Source organism: Macrotis lagotis, chromosome 4 (genome assembly GCF_037893015.1).
Source record: "Macrotis lagotis isolate mMagLag1 chromosome 4, bilby.v1.9.chrom.fasta, whole genome shotgun sequence".
NCBI classification, from domain to species: Eukaryota; Metazoa; Chordata; class Mammalia; order Peramelemorphia; family Peramelidae; genus Macrotis; species Macrotis lagotis.
Window position 1 is genome coordinate 69,414,659 of NC_133661.1, and position 25,410 is coordinate 69,440,068.

General features: G+C 37.5%; 1 protein-coding gene across 11 annotated transcripts in view; it reads left to right on the forward strand.

The window, feature by feature from the left end:
• CELF6 (CUGBP Elav-like family member 6) overlaps positions 1-25,410 on the forward strand; it is a 150,893-nt gene that overhangs the window by 31,079 nt on the left and 94,404 nt on the right. For 10 of the 11 annotated variants that reach the window (XM_074233037.1, XM_074233038.1, XM_074233031.1 and 7 more), the window contains one exon: positions 7,113-7,195. The exons of the other annotated variant lie outside the window; for it this stretch is intronic. Coding sequence is in view for 8 of the 10 variants with exons in the window: in XM_074233031.1 (XP_074089132.1) it covers positions 7,113-7,195 (83 nt within the window). In the remaining 2 variants the exon portion in view is untranslated. The remainder of the gene's footprint in view (positions 1-7,112; positions 7,196-25,410) is intronic. 11 annotated transcript variants of the gene reach the window in all.

The following is a 25,410-nucleotide window of genomic DNA, read 5'->3' on the forward strand; positions in this document are numbered from 1 at the left end:
TGATTGCACTTATTCAGATTCATTAATACTTAATTATCTAGCAGTTTTAATTGTGCCAATATTAAAAATGCATCCATGTCAATTTCATTCATTAAATATTTACCTTTTCCTGAAAGGAAGTTGTTTGCTGTCGTGATATCACTTTAAAAGGACCAAAATATTACCCCCATAGAACATGGAAAAAAAAAAAAAAGAAATACGGCCCTATTGATGTAATATCAAGGATTACAGATAGGATCCGCCTATTGTTGAGATGTCATTGAAGAGAGTGACAAAGCCAAATTGGACCTGGGAGGAGAAAGAACCTTTGAGGTCACTTTTCCTAATTCATCTTCTAAATATTGAATTCTTTAGCCTGAGTGGCTACTTTTCAGGAGAAAGTATAGGGAAGCAGGCCAAGAAAGCCAGACCTAACTTGGGAATGCCTGATTGTTGTCTTTCCATCTGCCTTCCTTAGAATTTGCCATGGGTTATCTGACAGAACTCTAATCCCAAACCTAAATTACATTTTTCATTGTCAGGAAGATCTTGCACTATCATAGAAATGGGGGAATAGAAGAAAAAACACAATGAGAGGAGGGAAAGTTAACTTTAGCACCTCTGGCTGCTACAATTTGGTCTCAGGATGAAATTCTGACATTTAGCCTCTGGAACATATCTGGTGAACAGAACAGAGGCAGTGAAGAAAATGAGTCAAAACATCTAAAAACAGATCAAGCGGGGCAGCTAGGTGGCGTAGTGGATAAAGCACCAGCCCTGGAGTCAGGAGTACCTGGGTTCAAATCCGGTCTCAGACACTTAATAATTACCTAGCTGTGTGGCCTTGGGCAAGCCACTTAACCCCGTTTGCCTTGGAAAAAACCTAAAAAATAAAAAATAAAAAAATAAAAAACAGATCAAGGAGAGGTAGATGTGAATGGAGGGTAAAGAAAGAGAACTACAGCAACTGTTCTTTTTGCTTCAGTGTGAGCAAAATAGTAAGGAAAATAATAGAAATTCTCTATTACTTGTATATATACAACATCAAAGATGAACACATTCACACACTCCCTCTCTCATATAGTGCTTATTACAATGCCTGGCTTGTAGTAGGCACTTAATAGATGCTTATTGATGAACATATATGCAAAGTCTCACACACACACCCACATAACACAAGTATATTCATATGTAGTCTAACAGAGTAAAGTTATACACATACAGTTGCATAAACTTAAAATTTAACTTTCTCTTACAAATAATCAACTATAAGAGACTGCCAGGCACTTTTTACAAATATTATCTTATTTGATCATCACAACAACTTGTAGAGGTAGGTACTATTATTTATTCCCTTATTATACTTAGAAAACTCAGACAAGCAGTGATTAAGTGTCTTGCCCAGGATCACTCAGCTAATAAATGTCTGGGGCCAGATGTAAACTCAGAGCTTTCTGACTCCAGACCATTGTAGCACCTAGTTGCCTTTAACCTAAAAAGTCATGGATTCATAATATGTAGTCTTAAAATGTTAAAGCTAGAAGATAGTTTAGAGATCATCTAACTTAGCTTTCTCAGTATTTAGATAAGGAAATTGAAATCCAGAGATTGCAAAAGATTAGAGAACCTGTGGATAATAGAGAGTTTTTCTTTGCCAAAGAAGTTAATAGCAAGATCCAAGAACTGTTGACTATTCAATCACCTTCTGTCTTGTACCCCTATAACCTTCTCTCCCCAGGCTCAGCGGGCATCTTTCCATTTATCTGACAAAGACAACCACAGAAAAAAATATAGACACTGTCACATTATCATGAGCAGTTCCATGGATATGTATCCGTAACACACACTCCATAGGAATTAGGGAAGTAAGTGAAATATCTTAAGGAGAAAAATAAAAGATATCTAGTGATTCATTCCATTAGACTATCCATATAGGTTCTCTTCCTCTACTCCTCTACTCATTCATTCAATTCCTTATTACATGGTTTCTCTTCCCACTACTCTACTGAAACTGCTTTCTTTAAGATCACTACTGCACTTGATCCACTAAATCAAATGAATTTTTTGTCCTCATTTTCCTTACACTCTTTTAATTATTTGACATCATAAACTACCCCCTTCTAGTTGATATCTCTCCTCTCCCTCATTTTCCAACACTAAATTCTCATGGTTCACTTCCTACTTTTCTGATCCTACTTTTGCTCATTTTCATTTATCTCTTTTGATGATTACTCATCCTTCTCTCATTCCTTGAGTATGGTATTCCCCAAGGCTCCTTTCTCTCCATATTTTGACCATTGCCAGTCTATGCTCTTGATACTCAATTTTTTATCTCCAATCCCAACCTCTCAAGTTCCAGTTCTGAATTATCAGACTTCTTGTTGGACATCTTTACCTGATTGTCCCACTGACACCTCAAACACAACATGCCTAAAACGAAATTCACCATTCCCACATTTTTAAAAATTGTCCTGCCCATCTTCTCTATTTGTGTTGATGGTGCTACCATTTTTTCTAGTCCCTTAGGCTTCAAAGTTAAAACCTTGGATTTATCTTTAACCCTTTAAAAATAATCACAGAATTTTAGTTGAGAGGAATCTCAATAGCCAACTAGTCCAAACTATACATGAGGGGAATCCTGACCATAAGATATTTGATAAGTGATTTAGCTCTTCTTTTTTAATATTTTATTTTTCTAATTATATGTAAAAAACAATTTTAACATTCATTTCTTAAAATTTTGAATTTCAACTTATCTCCATCCTCATTGAGAAGGTAAGCACCTTGACATCAGTTATATATATATATATATGTGCAGTCATGAATATTTTCATATTCATGTTTTGTGAAAGAAAACTCAGACCAAAAAAATAAAAAGAAAAAAATTTTTTTAAGTATGCTTTGAGGGCCAGCCAGGTGGTACAGTGGATAGAGCACTGGCCCTTGAGTCAGGAGTCCCTGAGATCATTCAGGCCTTAGACACTTAATAATTGCCTAGCTATATGGCCTTGGGCAAATCACTTAACCCCATTGCCATAATTTTTTTTAAATTTTAAAAATTAAAAAATAAAGTATGCTTTGATCTGCATACACACATCATCAGTGTTTCTTTGGAACTGGATAACATTTTTCATAATATGTCCTTTAGAATGGTCTTGGATCATTGTATTGCTCAGAATAGCTAAGTCATTCACAGTTGTTCATTGTACAATATTGCTGTTACTGTATACACCATTCTCTTGATTCTTCTCATTTTACTTTCCATAAGTTTATATAAATCCTTTTAAGTTTTTCTGAAAGCTCATAATTTCATACAATACAGTACAATAGTACAATAGTATTTTATTATAATCACATACTACAACTTCTTCAGCTAGTCCTCATTTGACGGGTAACCCCTCAATTCTTTGCCACCACTATTATTTTTAGTCATAAATATTTCATTAAAAAAATCTCCTTGGGAAACAGATGTTTTATAGCCCTTTGGGCACAGTTTCAAATTGCTTTTCATAATGGTTGGATCAACTCACAACTCCATCAACAATGCTTTAGTTGTCCCAAGTTTCCCACATTCCTTCCAATATTTAACATTTCCTTTTTCTATCATATTAGCCAATTTTATAGGTATGGGGTGGTACCTAATAATTGTTTTAATTTGTATTTCTCTAATCAATACTGATTTAGAGGATTTTTTCATATGACTATAAAAAACTTTAATTACTTCATCTGAAAAACTGCCTGTTCCTATCGTTCGACCATTTATCAATTGGAGAATGACTTGTAGTCTTAGAAATTTGACTCAGTTCTCTATATATTTGAAAAACTACTTTATCAGAGAAACTTGCTATGTTTTTTCACAATTATTATTTCTAACTGTGCATTTCCCTCCATATTATTTTCTCCCATTTATCTTTTTCTCTCTCTCCTTTTACTCTGTCTCTCCTCAAAAGTATTTTCATTGTAACTACTATCTCTCCCAATCTTCCATCTCTTCTATTGCTACTCCTTTTTTCTGTCTTTCTCCCACTACTTCCCTGTAAGGTAAAATAGATTTCTATACCCATCTGAATATATATATTATTCCCTCTTTGAGAGTAAGTTCAAGCCTTGACTGCCACCCTCCCCTATTTTCCCTTCCCTTGTAAAAGTTTTCATGCTTCTTTTATATGAAACAATTTACCCCATTTGACCATTCTCTTCCCTCTTTTTTCAATGCATCCCTCTTTCTCCCCTCTTAATTTTGTTTTTTTAAGGGATAATCCCATCCTGGTCAACTCATACTTGTGCCCTCTGTCTCAGTATACTCCTTCTAGTTGCCCTAATAATGAGAAACTTTTTAGAAGTTACAAGTATCATCTTCCCATATAGGAATCTAAACAATTTAAGCTTATTAAATGCCTCATTTCTCTTTCCTCTTTACCTTTTAAATGCTTCTCTTGAGTCTTATATTTGAAAGTCAGATTTTCTATTCAGCTCTGGTTTTTTTCATCAGGAATACTTGAAAGTCTTCTATTTCATTAAATATCCATTTTTCCCCCTGAAGAATTATACTCACTTTTGCTGGGTAGATAATTCTTGGTTGTAATTCTACCTCCTTTTTCCTATGGAATATCATATTCCAAGTCTTCCACTCCTTTAATGTGGAAGGGCTAAATCTTATGTTATCAAAAAAATTTTTTAAAATCTTGTGTTATCCAGACTGTGACTCCACAGTATTTGAATTTTTCTTTCTGGGTTAATTTCTCCTTGACCTCAGAGATCTGGAACTGGGCTATAATATCTCTGGAAGTTTTAATTTAGGGAATTTTTTCAGGAGCTAATTGGTGGATTCTTTTAGTTTCTATTTTATCTTCTGGCTCTAGGATAACAAGGCCATTTTCTTTGATAATTTACTAAAATTCGATATCTAGGCTTTTGTTTTTTTATTTTGGCTTTCAGATAGTCAAATAATCCTTCAATTATCTCTCCTTGATTTACTTTCCAGATCAATTATTTTTTCTTTTTTTTTTGTTCTTTTTATTTTGTTTTATTGTTTCTCAGTGTCTCATGAAGTGGTTAACTTTGATTTGCCAAATTCTCAATTTTTAAGGAATTATTTTCTTCAGTGAGCTTTTGTACCTTCTTTTCCATTTGACCAATTCTGCTTTTTAAGGGCTTCTAACAATCAATGGATTTTTGTGCCTCTTTTACCTTTTGGCCTATTCTGTTTCCTAAGGACATATATTCTTTAGTATTTTTTATGCCTGCTTTACCAATCTATTGACTCTTTCTATGATTTTTCTTGCATTACTCTCATTTATTTCCCAAATCTTCCCCTCCTCTCTTATTTTATTTTTTAAAAGCCTTTGTGAGGTCTTCTAAGAATTATTTTGGAACATGGGAACAATTCTCCTTTTTCTTTGAGACTTTAGATATAGTTGTTTTGACTTTGTTGTCTTCTGTGTTTATGTTTTGATCTTCTGTGTCACTATAGTAAGGTTATTTTTATTTTGTGGTTTCCTTGTTTTTGCAGCCTATTCCTTGACTTTTAATTTTATGTTAAAGTTGGACTCTGCTTCTGAGATGGAGGGGGCCCTGACCCAAGCTTGAGGTTTTTCATGCTGCTATTTTCAGCTCTGGGATATCTGTTAGTTTTCAGTTCTTCTAAGATGATATAATCTAAAGAGCGGTATGGTTACTACTTTCCTGATCTGTGCTCTTTTCTGTGAGAGACACCAAGCATTTTCTTTTCCTTCTGGAACTCTGATCAGCATCACCACTCCACTGTGGCTACATGTCCTAGTGTATTAGTACTCTTCCTCACCCTGCAGTTGTAATGTGGAACCATGAATGGGCAATGCATTAGAGTCCTACATCTAGTACCAGCAAAGGGTCCCATTTAATCTCCCATTTAATACTCTTATTATCTGTAGGCTGAAAGCTCTGGAGGCAGCCACTGCTGATTCAATCATACCTAAGGGCTACTGCTGGCTTGCTAGAGCATGGCCTGCAATGGACTGTGCACTATTCTCATCCTTTTCCTAATGACTTTATAAGTTGCTTGAACTGGAAAATTGTTTCATCTACTTTTTTTGTCAACTCTATCACTCAAAATTTATGTGTAAGTGTATTGGTGGGGGAGAAAGCATGATGACCCTTCTGAAATAAACCACCACAGTCCTTCAAGATGTCTAGACTTCTTCTTCCAACATCTCTTAAGTCCACCTTCTTGAACCAAGAACCTTGGAAATAAAGAGGAGATTTAGAGGAAATGGGGAAGGGCAGACTAAGATGGGAGTAAACCTTATAGTCTACAAATTCCAAGACAAAGGAACTGGAAGTAGGAGAATCTATAGGAAGAAGAGAAAGGAAAGAGAAAATAAAACATACTTTTTAGAAATTTGAGGACTGGTAGCTTTGAGTTATTTAGCCCCTTTGGGAATATCTGTGTTTGCAAGGGTACTGTGAGTATATGCTATATGCACATATATGTATATGTTAAAGCAGGGTCAAGATACAGGCAGGAGAAGATAGGTTCTGAGGTGGATGGACAGGGCACAGGTAACACCATCAAGAAAATAACTGAAAATTCAATTCAATTTAACAAGCATTTATTAAATGCCTCCTTGTGTGAGATTCTATGATAGCTACTGGGGATACAGAAACAAAAGTGAAAGGAGGAGAAGAATGCACTTGAGCTGATCCTTGAAAAGACTTAAGAGGCAAAGGTGAGGTGGTAGAGGATTCTAGGTTTAAGAGTATAGAGACAGTAGATGTAAGTAGGTCAATTTAACTAGACTGCAGAATGCACGAGAGAGCAATGTGAGATGAATAAAGAACTAATCCCTGTAGTATCAAATGGATATGCTACATCAAGAAAGGCTTCCTAAAGCAGGTGGTCTTTTGTTTAAGGGAGATGGTATTTAGTGACAAAATAGGCCCTATCTACTAGAGGGAGCTGAATAGGCTGAATACATTCAGGCGTCCTGGAGAGACTGTCCACATCTATTGTGCAGTAAGAGCAGTGTTGAAGACATAAACGTATCTGCAAGGACACTCCCCATGCAGGCAGGTAAGAGAAATCAGGGTTTTTCACAGAGACATCTAGGGGAACACTCCATGTTCCCTGACATGTTTGATCCTTTCCTCCACAGGCTGTGCCTTCCTCACATATTGCGCCCGGGACTCAGCCCTCAAAGCCCAAAGTGCACTGCATGAGCAGAAGACCCTACCAGGGGTAAGTTATAAATCATTTGGGGGTGGAAAAGAGAAGTAGAGTGTCAAAGGGATAATCACTTTAGGGTAGGGAGATCCCCATCCTCACCCCTTGGGTGGAGATGATATGTGAGTCTTGAGAAGGCTCAGGACTTGTTCTGAGCCAAGATGTGGATAGAAGACAGAATAATGGGGTAGAATACATTGGTCTCTTCCCCTGAGAGTCCTGGGACTCTTTAGTCTCTTGTGTGTATGTGTGTGTATGTGTGTGTGTGTTTATGCATGTGTGTGCACATGCACACACACACACACACGCTTGGCTTTCATTCTTCATTTCAGGGGTTCTTTCCTTCTTTTTTTGTATTATGAACTTTTTTGGCAGTCTATAGACCCCTTCTGAGAATGATAAATGCAGACAATAAAGAACATAAAATTACAAAGGAAATCAAATATATTGAAATTCATTTGTGAAAATATTTTTACATAACCCTGGGTCCAAAAACCACACCAGAGCCATCTCAGCCCTAATGACTAAATAGCATGCATTCATGATTTGATTCCTACCAATAGAACCAAAATTCAACTACATTCTGGTTTCCTAGTGATAGAGCAGCAATTGGGGAGGGAAAAAGGGTAGAAGAAGTAGAATGACTGAAGATTGAGATTTGTCCACTTTAGTTTGGGTTTGGGAGTAGGGAGGGGGAAGGGCTTTTGGAACCCTAGGACTTAGATCCCAATATTGGATGTTCCCCTGAAAGAGTCACCTGGTGATAGATGTGAAAATGTAATTGGAGTCTTAGAATTTGCTCAGAGTAAAATTTGGAACAGATTGAGAGCTCCCCTGGATATATTCCCAGCTCCTCCAACCCTCCCAACTCCAAATTGTGATCCAATCACAATTTCCTCCTCACAATGAAAGTCACTGGGAATGTCCTTTGCCACAATCAGAAGAATGATAAATGTCTTCTCTGTGAAAGTCAGTGCTTTCTTGGTGACTTTTCTTGATTTGCTGAACAGTTGAACAAACATTAAACAAAATATAGAGAATGACCTAAGTTTCAAATGGCAGGGAAATATTGTACCTCAACACAAAATTAGGCATCCCCTTTGTGGAGGGCAGTAAGCTGCCACTGAGTAACCCTTAAAGCTGACTGAAAACAGGAGAGAAGAATCATGGAATCAGAGCTGAAAGGCATCTTAAAGGTCACTTATGTGTCCAGATTCTTCATTCAAAAGATAACAAACAAAAACCCAGAGAGTTGTAGTGACTTACCTACAGACACATACCTAAGTGGCAGAGTTTTGATCATAAGGGTAGAGACAGGATAAACTTTGGAGACCATCATTTTCCAGCTAAAAAAAAAAATCGATTTGAATCTAAGTTCTCTTGACTTCAGATCTCATATCATTTCTATTAGGAATAAGTGTAGAAAACTAAAAAGTTCTGAGACAAGAACAGTCCCTTCAAGTTAGGGTGGTAATAGACTACCAGACCCTAGGAAGTCTTACTCTAGCTCCATGAGACATTCAGGAATTTATGTTCTTATCTTCTTCCTAATGTGTTTCTTCTCCCTCATGTAATGTGTTTCCTCCACAGTGAACTTATTATTTATTTGTTTGTTCATTCTTTATTGTGTACCCAGTCATGGGCTAGACACCAGGAGAGAATATATGATCTAAGACCTCAGGAAGGTCTTGTCAAAAAAACAGAACAAATGTAATGGTTGAGTAGAAGTTTGTTTAAGTGTCATATACTATCTGTATGACATTGAGTGAGCCACTTGTCTTCTTGGTCTTGGTTTCTTCATCATCAACAAAAGATAGAGAATCCTATGATCATTCAGCATCATGAACAGTAATACTTTAGAAATTCTGATTAAAAAGAGACCAATGTGGGGCAGCTAGGTGGTACAGAGGATAGAGCTCTAGCCTTGGAGTCAGGAGGACCTGAGTTCAAATCTGTCCTCAGATACTTACTAATTACCTAGCTGTATGACTTTGAGCAAGTCACTTAATCCCATTGCCTTACAAAAACAGAGAGAGAGAGAGAGAGAGAGAGAGAGAGAGAGAGAGAGAGAGAGAGAGACCAAGCAATGTAACCTAGAGCAGATAAGGAAGCTCCCTAGTGGATATATACCTTGAAGGATGTATAGGAATTGGACAGAAAGGAAAATAAAGAGAGGACATTCTAAGTAAAGCAACATGAAGAAAGCAGAATGAAGCATGAAGATATAATAAATAGATTGCTCAGATTGAAAGGTATATAAGGTATTCAAATTCTAGGATTGCAAAGATGGAAAGGATCTTAGAGAGTATTTAATCTAAGCCTTTAGTTTTAAAGATTAAAGAAACTAAGATTCAGAGAAGTAAAACATTTTTAATAAATTTATCTTGTCTTTTTTCTGTTAGGGCCTGACATTCCTTGTGCTTGTAGAGGTCTTAGATACCAGGCTAAAACTTTGTACTTTGCTCATAAGAAAACAGGGATCCAAAAATGATCTTTATGACAATAGTGATCCAACCAGATCTAGATAGAGAGAAGAGAATAATCCATGTAATTTGTGAGGAGCAAAAGGTCCAAGCTCAATGATGCTCAGAACTATCCCTGGGTCTGACCCTGAGACATCCTGGTATCATAGATTCAGAACAAGAAGGAACTTTAGAGGTCATACAGTCCAAACCCTTCTCTTTAGAAATAAGAAAAGTGAAGCCTTTAGAGGGTAAGGGACTTAACCAAGATTATACAAATAGAAAGATGTGGAATCAGGACTCAAACCCAGGTACCCTGAATCCATATCTTCTACTAAAATAACTGATGTCTAAACAGGGCATTTGATGATACCAGCATGAACTATAGTTTCTTGCCATCCACAGGTACCTTTAGTTCTAGATAGACTACAGAGACCTGTAAAGATCATAAAGACCCCATGGATTTAGGATTAGGAGGGGATATCCTATGAAAAAGAACCACTCCCAATGAAGGAGGATATAGGCAGAGGAGAGGGGTCTAATAGTGAGACTCAGCTTCTTTTAAGATTCCTTACTGTTCCCACCATCCATTGTGTAGGAGCTTGATCTTTGGTCAGAAGCAGTTTCTACTCATTTTGAAGATCCAAGAAAATGTATCAAATATAGGAAGCAGTTAAAGGGGGACAACTTGATATACTGTCATGGAAAGACTCAAGAATTTGGAGTTAAAAGGCTTGATCGGAACCTTAGCTCTGTCACTAATTAGCTATGTAACCTTAGGAAAGTCACAACCAAGGACTCAGTTTCCTGATCTAGAACTTAGATAAACTCTAAGGTATTTAAGGAGTCTTCTAGTTCTAATATTCTGTGATTTGGGAGGTTTAGGGTCAACTAGCTAGGGTCCTCCTAATGTTTCTCCTCCTCAAGACCACAAATAACATATGTCAGCACTGTCATGACTTAAGAGCTGAGGGTGAAAAAAAGCAGCTAGGGCTATGGTCTTAGAGTCAGTGACTTCAATGAGTACATACTGTCTATCAAATTCATTTTAAATTTCTTAGCCAAGACCTTAGTTGAATCACTTTCCACCAAGAGACTTAAACTTAGAATCCCAAGTTCGTCAGAAGTCTTTCCCTTCATGTGTTGAGAAATCTTGTCCCCAGACATTATCTCAGAAACAGAAGGAAACACAAATGGAGTCCATCTATGTCCATCTTAAAAGATACCATCTCCCTCGTAAGCCTATTCAGGCCTGAAGGCCCTTGTTCTCCATGGCCAAAATGCAGCATTGATTCCCTCTGGGCTCCACTCTACTTGGATTTATCTGGGTTTCAACCTTCTGAGCTTAACAAAGTGAAAATAAATATTTAATTATTCTCCTAAATAAAAATCGATGGCTCTGCCGGCCTGCAGAGTAAATGGTGTGGGCTATCAATCTTTCCCAAGCTTGGCCAGAGGGAAGTTATGGGAACAAGGTAGGAGCTGTACTAAGCCATGCCCTAGGAATCAAAAATTAAACGGGGAGGGGGAGGAAGGAGGGAGGAAAGCAGCTGGTCCCTGAGAAGATCCCTAAACCCAAGGCTTTTCTCTGGCTATTGTCACTGCAAATCCTATGTATACCCTTCAGATTTACTTCATCTAGCAGATGACATCATGAACTATCTCCATTTTCTTGCAGATTTTGAACATGTTGAAAGTACATAGGGCAATGAGAGTGAAAAGATGAGTCAATTTAAGGAACATGTGAGCTGGTTGTATGGGACAGGAGATGTATATATATATATATATATATATATATATATATATATATATATATATATATATATATATATATATATAATTTTGTGTGTAATCATGTTGATGGAGAGTGAAATAACATCCTAAATAGATGGGTAAAAGAATGGCTGGAAAGCACATGTGCCTGTATAGGAGTCTGTGTATAGTATGGACTTCCCATGGCTTTCATAGCAGTACCTCTTAGGTGAAGTGGGAGGAGAGCAGACAGGCCAATTGGATATTCAGGGAATCCTTTCCCTATACCAGGGTCCCCCTTTCTGAGCTCAGAGTAATCCCTCTCCCTAGAATCAAAGACAAAGAATTTCCTCTCTTCCTATGTTACCCCCCCTTGCCTTCTCCTCCCAGCTGTTCACCTGTGCTGAGGATTAGAGATAACCTTGGATCACTCAACTAATCTAATAGGGGGAGGCTTGATTATTAGTTTTTCCTACTTGATAAACATGAGGTTCAAGGATGGAGCTTCTGGAGCATGGGGACCCACAGTTCCCAGAAACACTGAGTCCAGGTGGGCCCTTTTCCTCTTTGCTCTTTGTTCTCACCATGACACAGAACATCATTGATCCCACAAAAAACCAAGAGAGAGAGAGAGAGAGAGAGAGAGAGAGATCAAGGAAGATGACAAAAAAAGTCATTGATTGTGCTACCTTGGAGATATCTATCTGAGGGATAGAAATAAGAGTAGAGTAGGTTAAGAAATGACTAGGTGGAGAGAACATGAACTTCAGTAAGTTTGGCAGTGAAAGGGAAGAGAAATAGAATCATAGACAGAATCTCAAAGTAGAAAGGGAGCTCAGACCTTCTTGTCCAATCTATACTTGAAGGAGAGTTCTCTAAATGGTCATTACTCAAACATTTCTAGTTGGGGGAAATTGATGACATCTTGAAGCAGCCTACTTCACTTCATGAGAGTTCAAATTGTTAGGCAGTTTTTCCTTATACAAAACCTAAATTCATCTCTTCACAACTTCCACCCCTTGTTTCTGATTTTGTTCTCTAGGGCCAGGTAGAACAGGTCTCAAATACTTGCAGATGTTCTCAACCTTTCCCCGCCACCACACTTTTTCAAGCTAAACTTCTCTTATTTCCTTTATATGAATTTTTTTGATATGTTCTTGAAACCTTTCAACTTCTTGATTTCCCACTTCCTAAAATGTGGCATCTCGAAGTGAATATGATTCAGTATCCCTTACCAGGGACAGAACAACAGGACTATCACCTCCCTAGTCCTGGTACTATGTCTTTCTTCATGTAGCTAAAGACTACATTAGCATTTTTTCCTGCCATTTTTCTGGTGGGCAAAAGTCAGATCTGAAGGAAACACATAAGATCCCCAGTGACAATGCTGACCTGAGTTGTTCTCACTATAGTGGATGAAACTTTTATGTCGGAACTACAGAAATGTGTGACTAGGACATGAGGTCATGTGACAGTAGAAATTTAAACTTTAGGGGTTTTTAGATCAGTGGGAGTAGAAGTTAAAGCCTATGGGAGTGTTTCCATAACCCTTTTCTACAAGGGTTGACCCCCAAAAACTATATAGCTTCCCAAGTCTGACCTGGGTGACATAGGACAGTTTTTCCTAGCAAGTATCAAAGATCTGAGGTTGAATTTGAACTCAGATCCTCCAGATTCCAGAACCAGTACTCTATTCACTGGCAACTACCTTGTTGCCTCCTCCTCCTTGATCTCTCTGAAGTCTTGGACACTCCTCCTCCTCCTCCTTGATATCCTTTTTTCCTTTGGCTTCTAGTGGCATTGTTGTCTTATGGTTCTCCTGTAATGTCTCTGATGACTCTGCCTCTCTCTCCTGCTCCTAAAGGGTGAATTCCCCTCAATGATGTCCTTAAGTGCTCTAATCATTTTTCTCTGTGATACTTTCTTTCTGATCCAACTACTTCCATGTCTTTTTTGATCATTTACATATAGATGAATTCAAGATATCCCCAGTATCTCAGAGGTTCAGTTACAGATTTCAAACTACCACTCCCTACTTGGATGTCTTGTTGGCACCTCAAACTTAGCATATCTAAAGCAGAACTCATATTTTCCTTTCTTAACCTATTGATGGCACCACTATCCTTTCAAGTATCTCAGATTTAAAATCCCGGAATCACCTTTGATTCCTCTATCTCCCTTAGATCCCTTTGTTCTCCCTTGGGAACATCTAATAAGTTCCCAAGTCTTGTCATTTCTACCTCCATATCTCTTGCAAAAATTCCCTCTAGAATAAAGTATTCCAAGTCAGAATGGATCTTAGAATCATGTAAACCAACTAATGCTGAATCTCTTATAAACTATTCCTTGAAAGGCTGTCATCTATTTTCTTCTTGAACATTTTCATTTTGGGGAAGTTCAGCATTTCACAAGGTAAGCTATTCTTTAATAGACAACTTTAACAGGGGGAGGGGGGCTGGGAGCCAGGAGCCAGGGTGGGGGGGTCAGTGCAGCTAAGTGGTGCAGTGGATAGAGCCCTGGCCCTGGAGTCAGGAGGGCCTGAGTTCAAATCCAGCCTCAGACACTTAATTACCTGTGTGACCTTAGGCAAGTCACTTACCCCCATTGCTTTGCAAAAATAAAAAATAGACAATTTTAACTATTAGAAAGTGTGTGGGGGTGGTATTTGCATAGAAGAAAGAATATCTGGATTTTCTCCTTACCTTCTCATCCACCTCTCTGAGACTTCCTTTCTCCTTTCTTTGCTTAAGTCTCAAATTCCTGGGAAATTATGCTGTCATCATCAGCAATCTCCCATTCATGGGTCTTTTGGCTAGGCTATAGAAAAGCTAATTGGTTGCTTGGGGTGTTTCCTTTGAGAAAGGCAGGAAAAGATAGGAAGAAACTAGCAAAGCAAAGCCCTAAAAAACACTGATGGGGAGTTTAACTAGCTTTTAATGAAGTGAGGATGCCTGCCAGGAAGAAATCATTTAAAAAAGTAAAATAAAATCGAAGAGCATCTGTACTGAATGGCAGGTCATAATAATAATTCATATTTATATAGCACTTTATGGTAGCAAAGCACTATACACACATTCTCTCATTTGATTCTCACAAAAACCCTGTGAGAGTAGTGCAATTATTATTATCCCTCATTTTACACATGAAATTCAGAGAGATGGAGTGATTTGTCCAAGGTTACATAACTAATGAGTGGCAAAGCTCAGAGTCAAGCCTAGATCTCTAGTGTACTCTAGTGATCTCTCTCACTCTACACAAGGATCTCTGCTACACCAGGAGTATGAGGAAACCAGTACTTTTTATCCAAGCTCATCAGGAGTTTTCTGGTGAATGCTGGAAATTGAATGATTGGGTTTAGGAACCCTGATGATTCTTCCCAGGCATCTTACACCCTGACTTATTGTAATTTCTCAGATGTTATTTCAAAGCCATGTAAATAGTGGAGGTCCCAACTGTTCATTTTATCCATCTCACCAGTGTCTGTGTACATGAGGCCTTTGTGGAAACCCTTACAAGTTTATGCATTCTAACAATGCAAAGACCCAGGAATAAGGGGGTTGTTCCAATTGAAATGAACTTACCTTAGCTGAGACTATTAGAGTTATAGTTCAGGAAAGCATTTGAGTATCTCTCAAGTTGTTTAATAATAAGATGAAGAAATTTGGTATAGGTGATAGGATGGTTAGTTCGATTTGAAATTGGTTGAACAGCCAGTCCTAAAAGAATAATCATTAATGAGTCAATGTCAACTTGAGGCAAATCCTAATGGAGTACCCCAGGTATCTGACCTTGATGCTTCATTAGATTAAGGGTCCAGGTCAAAAAATAAACTACCCTCTGAGACAAAAAGAGCATTTTGCAGATTAGGAAAATGAGTCTTTGAAAAGTTAAGAAATCTTCCCAATAGAGCACACAAAAACATATTAGAACAACAACAACGAACTGTATTAGTCACCTACTAGATTAGATTGTAATCTCTAAGACCACATTTTTCACAGTGGGTTTGATAGCATGCAACACACCTTCCCAATTCTATGGATGATACCAAGCCCACTAAGACATGCAGTCAATCGATTCAATTTAACCAATATCTATTAAGCAATCTACTCTATGCAGGGAAGGCAATCAATTATGAAAATATGGATAGGATTTTTGCATTTTGGACAATTGTTTCCTCTTAATCAATTAGTCTTAATTGATTAATTGGTTTTGATATACAGTAGTCTTTTCCCCCCTGTATTAGGCGAGGCCTAGCTTGAAGAGGTCTGGTCCCACTTTGATAGGCAATTGATATATGTTGCTTAATAAATCAATATGCTTGGAAAAGCAAACCTTTGCTTCCTCAGTTATTTCATCTTTCACCTGCCACAGGACTCAGAACCTACTCTCAAGGAATTTATAATCGAATAGTGATGAACAGAATTAGGACAACCATAATGCAGAGGGGTTTTGGTTCCTTGGCATCCTGGGGAGTTAGGTATTTCCCCAAATCCTTTTAGGGAGAAGATACCATCTTCTTAGTCATCCTCACTGATGTTTTCCTGGAGTGATAACTTCAAAGACAAATTCTACACCCCGGTAGCCCAAGTGACAAATCTAGCTTTGTGAAAATTGATCATCTCCTGTCCTGGTCACTCCTCAGTAAGAATCTCCCAGCCAATCTCTAAGCACATGAAAATGGATCATAAGATTTAAATTTAGAAGGGATTTGATATCTCATCTAGTGCAACCCCTTCATTTTGCAGATAAGGAAACTTCTCTCCAGAGAAGTGAAATGAATTTCTCATGATCACATGGGCAAGTTACAGAATCAATATTTAACCCAGGACCCCTGACTATAAATCAATCACACTTTCTACTACTAATCAACTACAAATCAGTCTTTTCTCTGTTCGTGTTATATCCTCAGCTGTGTACTACTGGAGAACTGCGCACTCCAGGGAAAACAAAAAGAAAATATAATATCTGTCCACAAAGAGCCCAAAATATAATTAAGGAGACAAGACTTATAAATGAAAAAACTAGAGAAAATATAAGAAAGAGCAGAATTCAATGCAGACATATTAATCATGTACTTTAAGTGCTGGAGAGGTTGTGATAACTGTGACCTGGGGTGGCCAAGGGCAGGTTTATGGAGCTATAAAATTTTCCCTTTGAATAGGTTGAGAATGTTTAGCATCCTGGATGAAGGGAATAGAATGAACAAAGCCATGGAGATGAGCAAAGGAATAGCATGTATAGTACCTTAAATCAAGAAGATAGGTCTGACTGGAATAGAAATTCTTTCTGAGGAAGTAGATGAAGTTTTGAATAGCTAAATATAAAAGGTGTTTGTGGAAAACCCTGAATGTCAGATAGAGAAGTTTAGACTTTCTCCAAAAGATAATGAGGAATCATAAAAAGTTCTTGAGAGCAGCTAACAGTGATAACTCAAGTAAGCCTCTAAGACTATTATGAGGTGAATGTTCCTTCTCCTCCATACTTCCTTCATCAAGCCAAGATTCTAAATACTGAGGTTACCTGGTGAAATTCCTAGCCAGAAGCCTGTCCCCCCTCTACCCCCTACTCTAGTCTTTTCTCATTACTAGTGGAGCTTGGACTCATGACTCCTCAAATACCTATAAAGGGGCAGGGCTAGATTAAGGGTCATAGGTAAAATAAAACTGACTCCCAAGTGGTTCCTGATTTCTCTTACTCCAAGGAAAGTTTCTTAACTTTAAGAGAAGAGACTGAGAAAAATGATGAGACTATAATATTATAAATTGCAATCTAGGCTGGGAGTCCCAAACTTAGGTTGACACTGTCTAGCTGGATAACAATGCTACCTCATAAGGTTCTTATGAACAAAGCATTTTGCAAACCATATGAAGCATATAGTTATCATCATTGTTTTTATTCCAGCTCCATAATAAGTAAGTTGTAATCTTAAAACATTCAGGTAAATGCTCTGGGCCTCAGTTTCTCCATTTGTCAAATGGATATGATAATACCTGTCCTACTATTTCACAAACTTGAATGTAATGAGATAAACATGACCATGAAAGTTCTTTAACAAATATAAAACACACTCAAGGGGTTATTCAATTAAACTTGATGGTGGGATCCAAGGAAACCAGGGAATTGGGTTGGAATAAGGTATTGAAGGCTGTGGGGGTGAGGGGGAGAGGAGATAATATCCTGAAGACTGGAGAACACACATCTGACTCTAGGGAAGGTAGCAAAAATCAGAAAGATGAAAACTACCTCATTGTTCTCTATTTTTTCCCCACAAATTCTTTTCCACCAAATGGGCTTTCCTCTTGCCTTTGCCTTTTCTAATCCCCAAAATCAATGCAAATACTCATTTCAGAAGCCTCTTCTCCCTCCCAAATCCCTTTTCTCCTTCTCCAGTTCTCTAAGACTCCATCTCATTTCCCTAATAAACCAGCTTCTTGAATGGAACAAACATAAAGCATCCCTCAATGGAAAATTATTTGTTCACAATAACTTCATTTCCCCTAAAGTAAGGGACTGTTTCCCCAAGATAAATGTGGTGCTGATGGAAGGAAAATGAGGAAAGGAAGGAAGTGAGCAAAGCATGCCACAGATGGTCCCTTGGAAGAATTGAAACTCAGACTATCTACAAGCTCAGACTAGCTACAAGACTGGTCTCTCCAAAGGGAGGGAGCAGCTCAACTGAGGAAGAGGTTGGCTTTTTTAAAGAGCAAAAATGAGGTAAAGAGGAAGATGTCAATGAGGGAAAGTAATGGCAGAGACATAATTTTTTTCACTTTGCGACTGGGGTGTGCAGGCTTATCTTGTGCCTGGGGGCAGGGATCTACTGAGTCCCTTGGGAAGACGAGGTCTTCTACTGAGAGCCAATAACCTCATCAGTGCCTCTTGCAAAAGATGATGATATTTGTCCTTCATTTTCAAAGAAGACCATGACATCAGGGAAGGTGATGCCATGACAAGCAAGTGAATTGGATGAGTGAGGGGGCCGCTAAGCTAAGTCACCAGCCTCACCTTCTCCTCCACAGTCATATTGGTCTACTGGCCAGAAATGTATCAGGATGACTGAAGTTGGGGACAGTTAGGTGGCACAGGTGATACTGGCCCTGGAATCAGCAACATCTGAGTTCAAACCTGACCTCAGACACTTAATAATTACCAAACTGTGTGAACTTGGGCAAGTCACTTAACCCTACTGCCTTGCAAACCTCCCCCCCCAAAAAAAAGGATGACTGGAGATGGCCTTGGATTTGAGGCAATCGGGGTTAAATGACTTAGTTAGGGTCACACAGCTAGTAAATGTCTAAAGTTGGATTTGAACTCACATGGACTAGCTACTGCACCATCTAGCTGCCCAAAAATCTTATCTTGAAAAAATATGATTGAAGAATATCTAAAGGTGAAATTATAATCCCTACAATAGATCATGTAGAAAAGATACTTTTGATCACTTTAGCAAGGATTGATCACATGTCACCCTCTGAGGTCTAAGTACTGTAATAAAAACAAAAGATGTAAATACAAACATAAAATAATCCCCTTCCCCAAGCAGTTTACATTCTAATAGACAAGACATTTTTTGTTTGTGTGTTTGTGTGTGTGTGTGTGTGTGTGTGTGTGTGTGTGTGTGTGTGTGAGATAATTAGGGTAGGTGTACTAGTACCTGAAAGGGAATAAGAAAGATTTCCTATCTAAGGTCAGTCTAGCTGAGCCTTGAAGGAAATCAGGGATTCCAAGAGGAAAAAATGCATTCCTGGTTTGGGCAATGGTCAACACCAAGGCACCAATGTAAAAAATTGAGAGCTGTTTCTGAACATCAGTTTAAAAAAGCCATTATGACTGGACCAGAGAATGCCCATAGGATTTGTGTGTTACAATAGTGTAACAAAATTGGAAAGGTAGGAGTCGGTTTGGGTTAGATTGAGAAAATCTTTGAAAGCCAGACTCAAAAATTTCTATTTTTTTCCCCAGGGGATAATAGGAAATCTTTGAAGTTGGAGGGTCGGGGTAAAGTGGTTAGATTGATGCTAAACAGAGTTCAGGTTAAAGGATGCATTGGAGTGGGAAAAGGCTGGAGACAGGAAAATGCAATAGGCCAATAGCAATAATTCAAACAAAAATCTTCCGGTCATTCTACATATCAAATCTTATAAAGCCTGCATCACCATGTGATGACTGGAGGCTGGAGAGTTGGGCAGGGTACTGCTCTCTGAGATTCAAAGGAAAAAACCAACTGTAGGATTAAAGGGTCTAGTTAGCTCTTTCAGTTCCTAGATGATGGGCAGCCTGACCAGATGGATCTCTGATTGCCTGAGCTGCCTCTGGCCCTTAGATCCTTCAATCTGTCTTTATCCTGGTATAAAAGGTAAATCATACTGTTTGTGATTAATTAATTCAGGGAACAAGGGGCCAGAGCCAGGCTGACAGTCAGTAAGGGGCCTCTAGCCAGGCTTTCTCCTTTCGTAGGTCTTTTTCTGTCTCTTTGCTCACTGTATTACTTTCTCTTTTATCTCCTTTCCCCCTCTGACAATACATCTATGTCAGTATTTCTCTCCCTCTCACTCTCTCTCTTCCTTTTTCCCCTTCTTTCTCTGTTTTCTGTTAATGTTTCTCTTTATGTAGCTCTGTCTGTCCTGTCTCTGTCTGCTTATCTCTGTCACTCCCTCCCTTCCTCTCCTTTTGTCTGTTTCTGCCTGTCTGTCTGCATCTCTCTCTATAGAGAGAGATGTATATAGATAGATAGATAGATAGATAGATAGATAGATGTATATATATAGAGAAAGAGATGTGTATATATATATATATATATATATATAGAGAGAGAGAGAGAGAGAGAGAGAGAGAGAGAGATGAATGGATATAAATAGATATATGGATAAATGAATAGATAGGATGATAGATAGATAGATACATAGATATATCCAGCTATCCAGCTATCTATCTATCTATATCTATCTATGATCTATCTAGCTATCTCTCCATCTATCCATCCATCTATCCATCCAATTCATCACATCTATCCACCTGGCTATTCATCTATCTAAAATCTGTCCCCAGTCTCTTCTTCTTCCCGCTTCTCCCCTTCTCCCCCCTCCTGGTCCCCTCCCCCCTCCTCCCTAGGACAGGTGTCACAAGACATTAGCCTAAGGCTTTTACTCTGCCTAGAGGAGCTCCTTCCCCGGAGACTCCAGTATAATTAACACTACAGACTCCACCCCTCCCCCTCCCACCTTGGGGCTAATTAATAATGATGCCTTGGCTCTGCCCAGAGGAACATCTTTAGTCTGAGGATGTGAGGATTTATTTTGCTCCAGACTTCAGTCATCTGGGGTTACAGGGGCACTCAGCCGGGGTGGCAGCTTGCCCAAGGTCACAGCGTCTGGCATCTGTGGTGCTTTGGAAAGAGTGCTAAATATTGGAGTCAAAGGACCCTAGCTTAGAATACCAGCTCTGCTAACCTATTACCTGTGTCACCTTGGACATATCACTTACCCTCTCTAGTTCTCAATTTCTTTATCTGAATAAAGAGGGGGTTAGACTAGATGACTTCTAAAGCCCCTTCCCTCTCTAACTCTATGTACCTGTGAAGAAGATAGGATCCTTTTCTATTAGTGAAGTACAGTCAATTTCTACACTCTCCGACTGTATCATGTGGCTGGAAACCACTAATGCGGGGGCAACAGTAGTTCCCTTCTCTGTTTCCCCCTCCCCAGATAAATTGAGAATGTAAAAAAAATTAACACATCTGCTCCTTCAGTAAAGAAAAATATAAGGGGAGATCCTGAATTTTGGATAAGAACAATAAAAGGGAGTTTTTGTTTAAAAAGGAAGAGCTTCTGTTTGAAGGTTTTGTGTAAATGATGTAATATGTTCTTTAAAACTGTATTGATTAATATTTTTATGTCCTCCCTTGCCTACCCAAAAGTCATCACTTGTAATATTTTTTTAAAAGAGATAAAAAGCAATTCAGTAAAATAAATCAACATCAACAGAATCTGATAGTATATGCAATGTTTCATACACATAGTCTGCAATCTCCACAAAGAAGGGGAAAAAGTCTCATTTCCCAAATTTTTTTTTGCTGGTCCCGGATTGATTATTATGATTACACAGCAGTGTTTTAATTTTATCCCCATTTAAATTTTGTAATTATTGTGTATTTTGTTTTCCTGGTTTCATGTACTTCATTTTGCATTAGTTCCTACATTTCCCTAAATGTTATAATGTTATCGGACCCATTAATTTCAATGACAGATAATATCCTGTGTCTAATTTAGGAGATAAATCTTTACAAATTGCCTGAAAGAATAAGAAGTTAAATGATGTCTATAGTCATAGAGTAATAAGCATTAGATACAGAATTTTAACTCAGTTATTCCAAGTTCAAAATCCTATGCAATATATACTACCAAGTTAACAAATAGTTTTCTTCTTATATTATCCATAAAGAAGAATAATCTTCAAATTGGAAAAAAAATAGGACAAGAATGATTGAAGAAATTAAAGCCCAAGATAGATGAGATTGCAAAAGGAAATTTAACTACTTCAAATGAATTGAGGTCCCCAAGTCTAAATTAATTACATCCCATTACTAGAAGAAGTTTTAAAAATTACTACAGAACTTCTATTGATAAAAATGGAGAGAAACATGAGGAATGAGAGAGAGGCTCCAAAAGATTGGAGATAAGCAACTATTCTATTTTTTCAAAGAAGGAAAAGAGATTGACATCAATACCTGACAAAATTTGAAAAAGGACTAATTAAGTAGTTTATGGGCACTTGGAAAAGTGATCACTAGCATCCAGCATGGATTCAATATTAAACCTATCTCGTTATCTATTTAATGGAACAACTATATTAGTAAATGTTGTTTTTATTTCCACAGATTTTTTTTTATAAAGACATTATATAAACCCTTGTAGACAAGTTTAGTTATATGACATATATAAAATGGTTAGGAGATTTGTAGTTGGTTGATTATTCCCTTAAAGGTATAACAACTGCAATAACTTCATTCAGCAACTCTCTTCATATTAATTCAAAGCAAAGAATAAAGCAAAGTAAATCAGGAAGCACTTATTAGGCACCAACTATTTGCCATATGCTGTGGTAAGGGCTGATAAAACAGATAGACATACTCTCATCAAAGCTGTTTACCATTGTAAAGATGATTCAACACAGAGTTGAAGACAAAGAGGGATTCCCTATAAATGATGAGGTCCTCTAGATGTTCCTGTTTGCAGATGGCACTGCTGATTGCATCAAGCCCAAGAAAATTACAAGACCTCTGAAATGAAATGTATTATCACATAAAAGAGGTTGGGCTATCTCCTCACCAGAAATGAAGTAAATGAAGAATACCTATTGCCCAAAGTACATTATGTAGTTGTATGGACAGTCTATGACCAACATATATGTGTGTGTCCATATATATGTGTGTGTATATGTATATGTATATATGTGTGTGTGTATGTATATACATGCATGTATATAAATGTGTTATATAAAATGGCTCTATAAATATGTATATGTGCTTATATGTGTACATTGATTAGACATTGCAAGTACACAATAAGATGGGACGAACATTGAACTGGAGAAGTTGTGAAATTCTTTTAATGACCTCAAGAATCACTCCACAACAAAGCTCTATCATTTTAATATTAGTATTCTTCCAAGAATCTGATATGACTTCAAGTATAAAAACCTCAAATTCTTCAAAGAATTGAAAGACCATTGGATAGGTATGAACAAGCTGTAACACATTATAGACAAGGAATTATTTGAAAGATGTGGTATGTAAGATACCATCAATGAAATGTGTAATCAAAAAATAAGATAGGCTGTTGATATAAGAACAAAGGATGATGATGGTGGTGGTGGTGGTGGTGGTAGTGGTGATAATGATGATGATATATCCCTTTAAGGTTTGCCAAGGGGGAAAAAGAAGTTTTACATATGTTATCTCAAAAATGATGGAAGGGGGAGGCTAGGTACGCACTGGATAGAGCACCATCCCTGGAATCAGGATTACCGGAGTTCAAAGCTGGCCTCAGACACTTAATAATTACCTGTATGGCCTTGGGCAAGCTACTTAACCCCATTGCCTTGCAAAAAAAAAATTGATGGAAATACCAAGTTCACTGTTAAGTTGCTATTCTTGAGGTGTCAAGAGAATTTGAGGAAACCCCTTAGCACACTGAATAAACTTATGGGAGGATACAGACAAAAGTTCCATACCATAGAAAGATATGGAGGGGTTCAATCTTCAACAACTTGAAGGAATACCTATAACGGTGATGTCATAAACCCATTAAAGAATTTTTCCATTAAACCATATCCAGAGAGTATTGAATGATAAAAGTATAGGAAGCCATCATGGTCTTTGTATCCCCAGTGCCTGATGTAGGCATTTAACAAATACTTGTCTGATTAATGGAGCTATATTAGCCTGAAAATAGAGTCTAGTAGCCTTCACTCTGTGTATTTGTTTCTATACAATTAATGACACAAGTAAATGATGGCTCAAAATTTCAGAATAAATTTAGACAAGGCAGTGCAATGGATTGCAAAAATAAAAATTCAAAAAAATCTTGACAGACTAGAACTCTGTGCTAAAACTTATTATATAGAAATTTAGAAAGATAAATGTAAGGTACTACATTTAGGTTTTAAAAGAGAGAGTTTTCTATATACAAGCTAAGGGGTGACCTGATTTAAATAGTTCTTGTGAAAAGTTCCTGAAGACTTAATTAAATACAGATTCAATAAGGACCAAAGTGTGATAGTGGAGAAGGAAAAAAAGTGAATATTATGTCACACTGCATTTGTAGATATATAATGCAAGGTCAAAGGAGTTCTACTGTATTCTGCACTCATCTTATTAGGGTACCTAATTCTGGGTGCATGATTGTAAAAAGAAGATTTTAAAACTACCTGTAACTGGAAGAAAGTTACCAAGATGTTCATTGGTTTGGAAACCATGTCATAAAAAGAACTAGTATTTAGCCTGGAGAAGACAAAGACTTAGGTAGAAATGTGACCACTAGTCTTAAGTAGTTGAAGAATTATCATTTGGTCAAAAGATTAGACTTATTCAGTGTAGCTCAAGAAGACAGAACAAAGGCAGATTTCAGCTCAATAAAAAAATTTTTACCTATGAGCCATTAGAAATGCTCCCAATGATCCGGTCTCAAACACTTAATAATTGCCTATCTGTGTGGCTTTGGGCAAGCCACTTAACCCCATTTGCCTTGCAAAAAAAAAAAAAAAAAAAAAAAGAAATGCTCCCACTGGAACAAAGCTATTTCACAAAACAGAAAACTATCTATTACTAGAAGTGTTCAAATAGAAAATGGATGATCACCTATCAGAAATATTGTAAAAGGGATTCCTGAATCCAATGGGAAGTTAAACTAGATTATTTCCAGTTTATTTTATTTTATTTCTTCCCACTCTAAAATTTAGTGAAAGTTTTTCTATCCAGTCTTATCTCTCACTACTCCTCTATACTTAACCCTGTAGGCAAGCTCATCCTCTCATTGTATATACAACACACACGCACACACACACACACACACACACACATATACATATACATATAACACACACACATACATGCACACATAGAAACACACACACTACATTGTTTTGAGTAACTGAATACCCTTTGGCATTCTACTATTCTACTAAAAAAAAATCAAACTACACCATTAACACTATAGCTTGTGAGTTCTCATCAGTGCAAAAACATTAACAAGCATCCAGTAGACAAAATTAGCTAAGGATGCTTGGTAAAAAACAGTTAAAACCCATAACCCTGGGGTGAACTTTTCCACAAATATAAGCAATGTCCATAGGAGGAATGGGCATAAATGTGTATAAAAATCAGCAACAGCAGCATCTTTTGCTCTTGCCATGTCACCAGCCTATCTTATTTTTTGAATATACATTTCTTTGATGGTATCTTATATACCATATCTCCTGTATAATTACTTATTTGTGATGTGACATAGTTTGTTCACA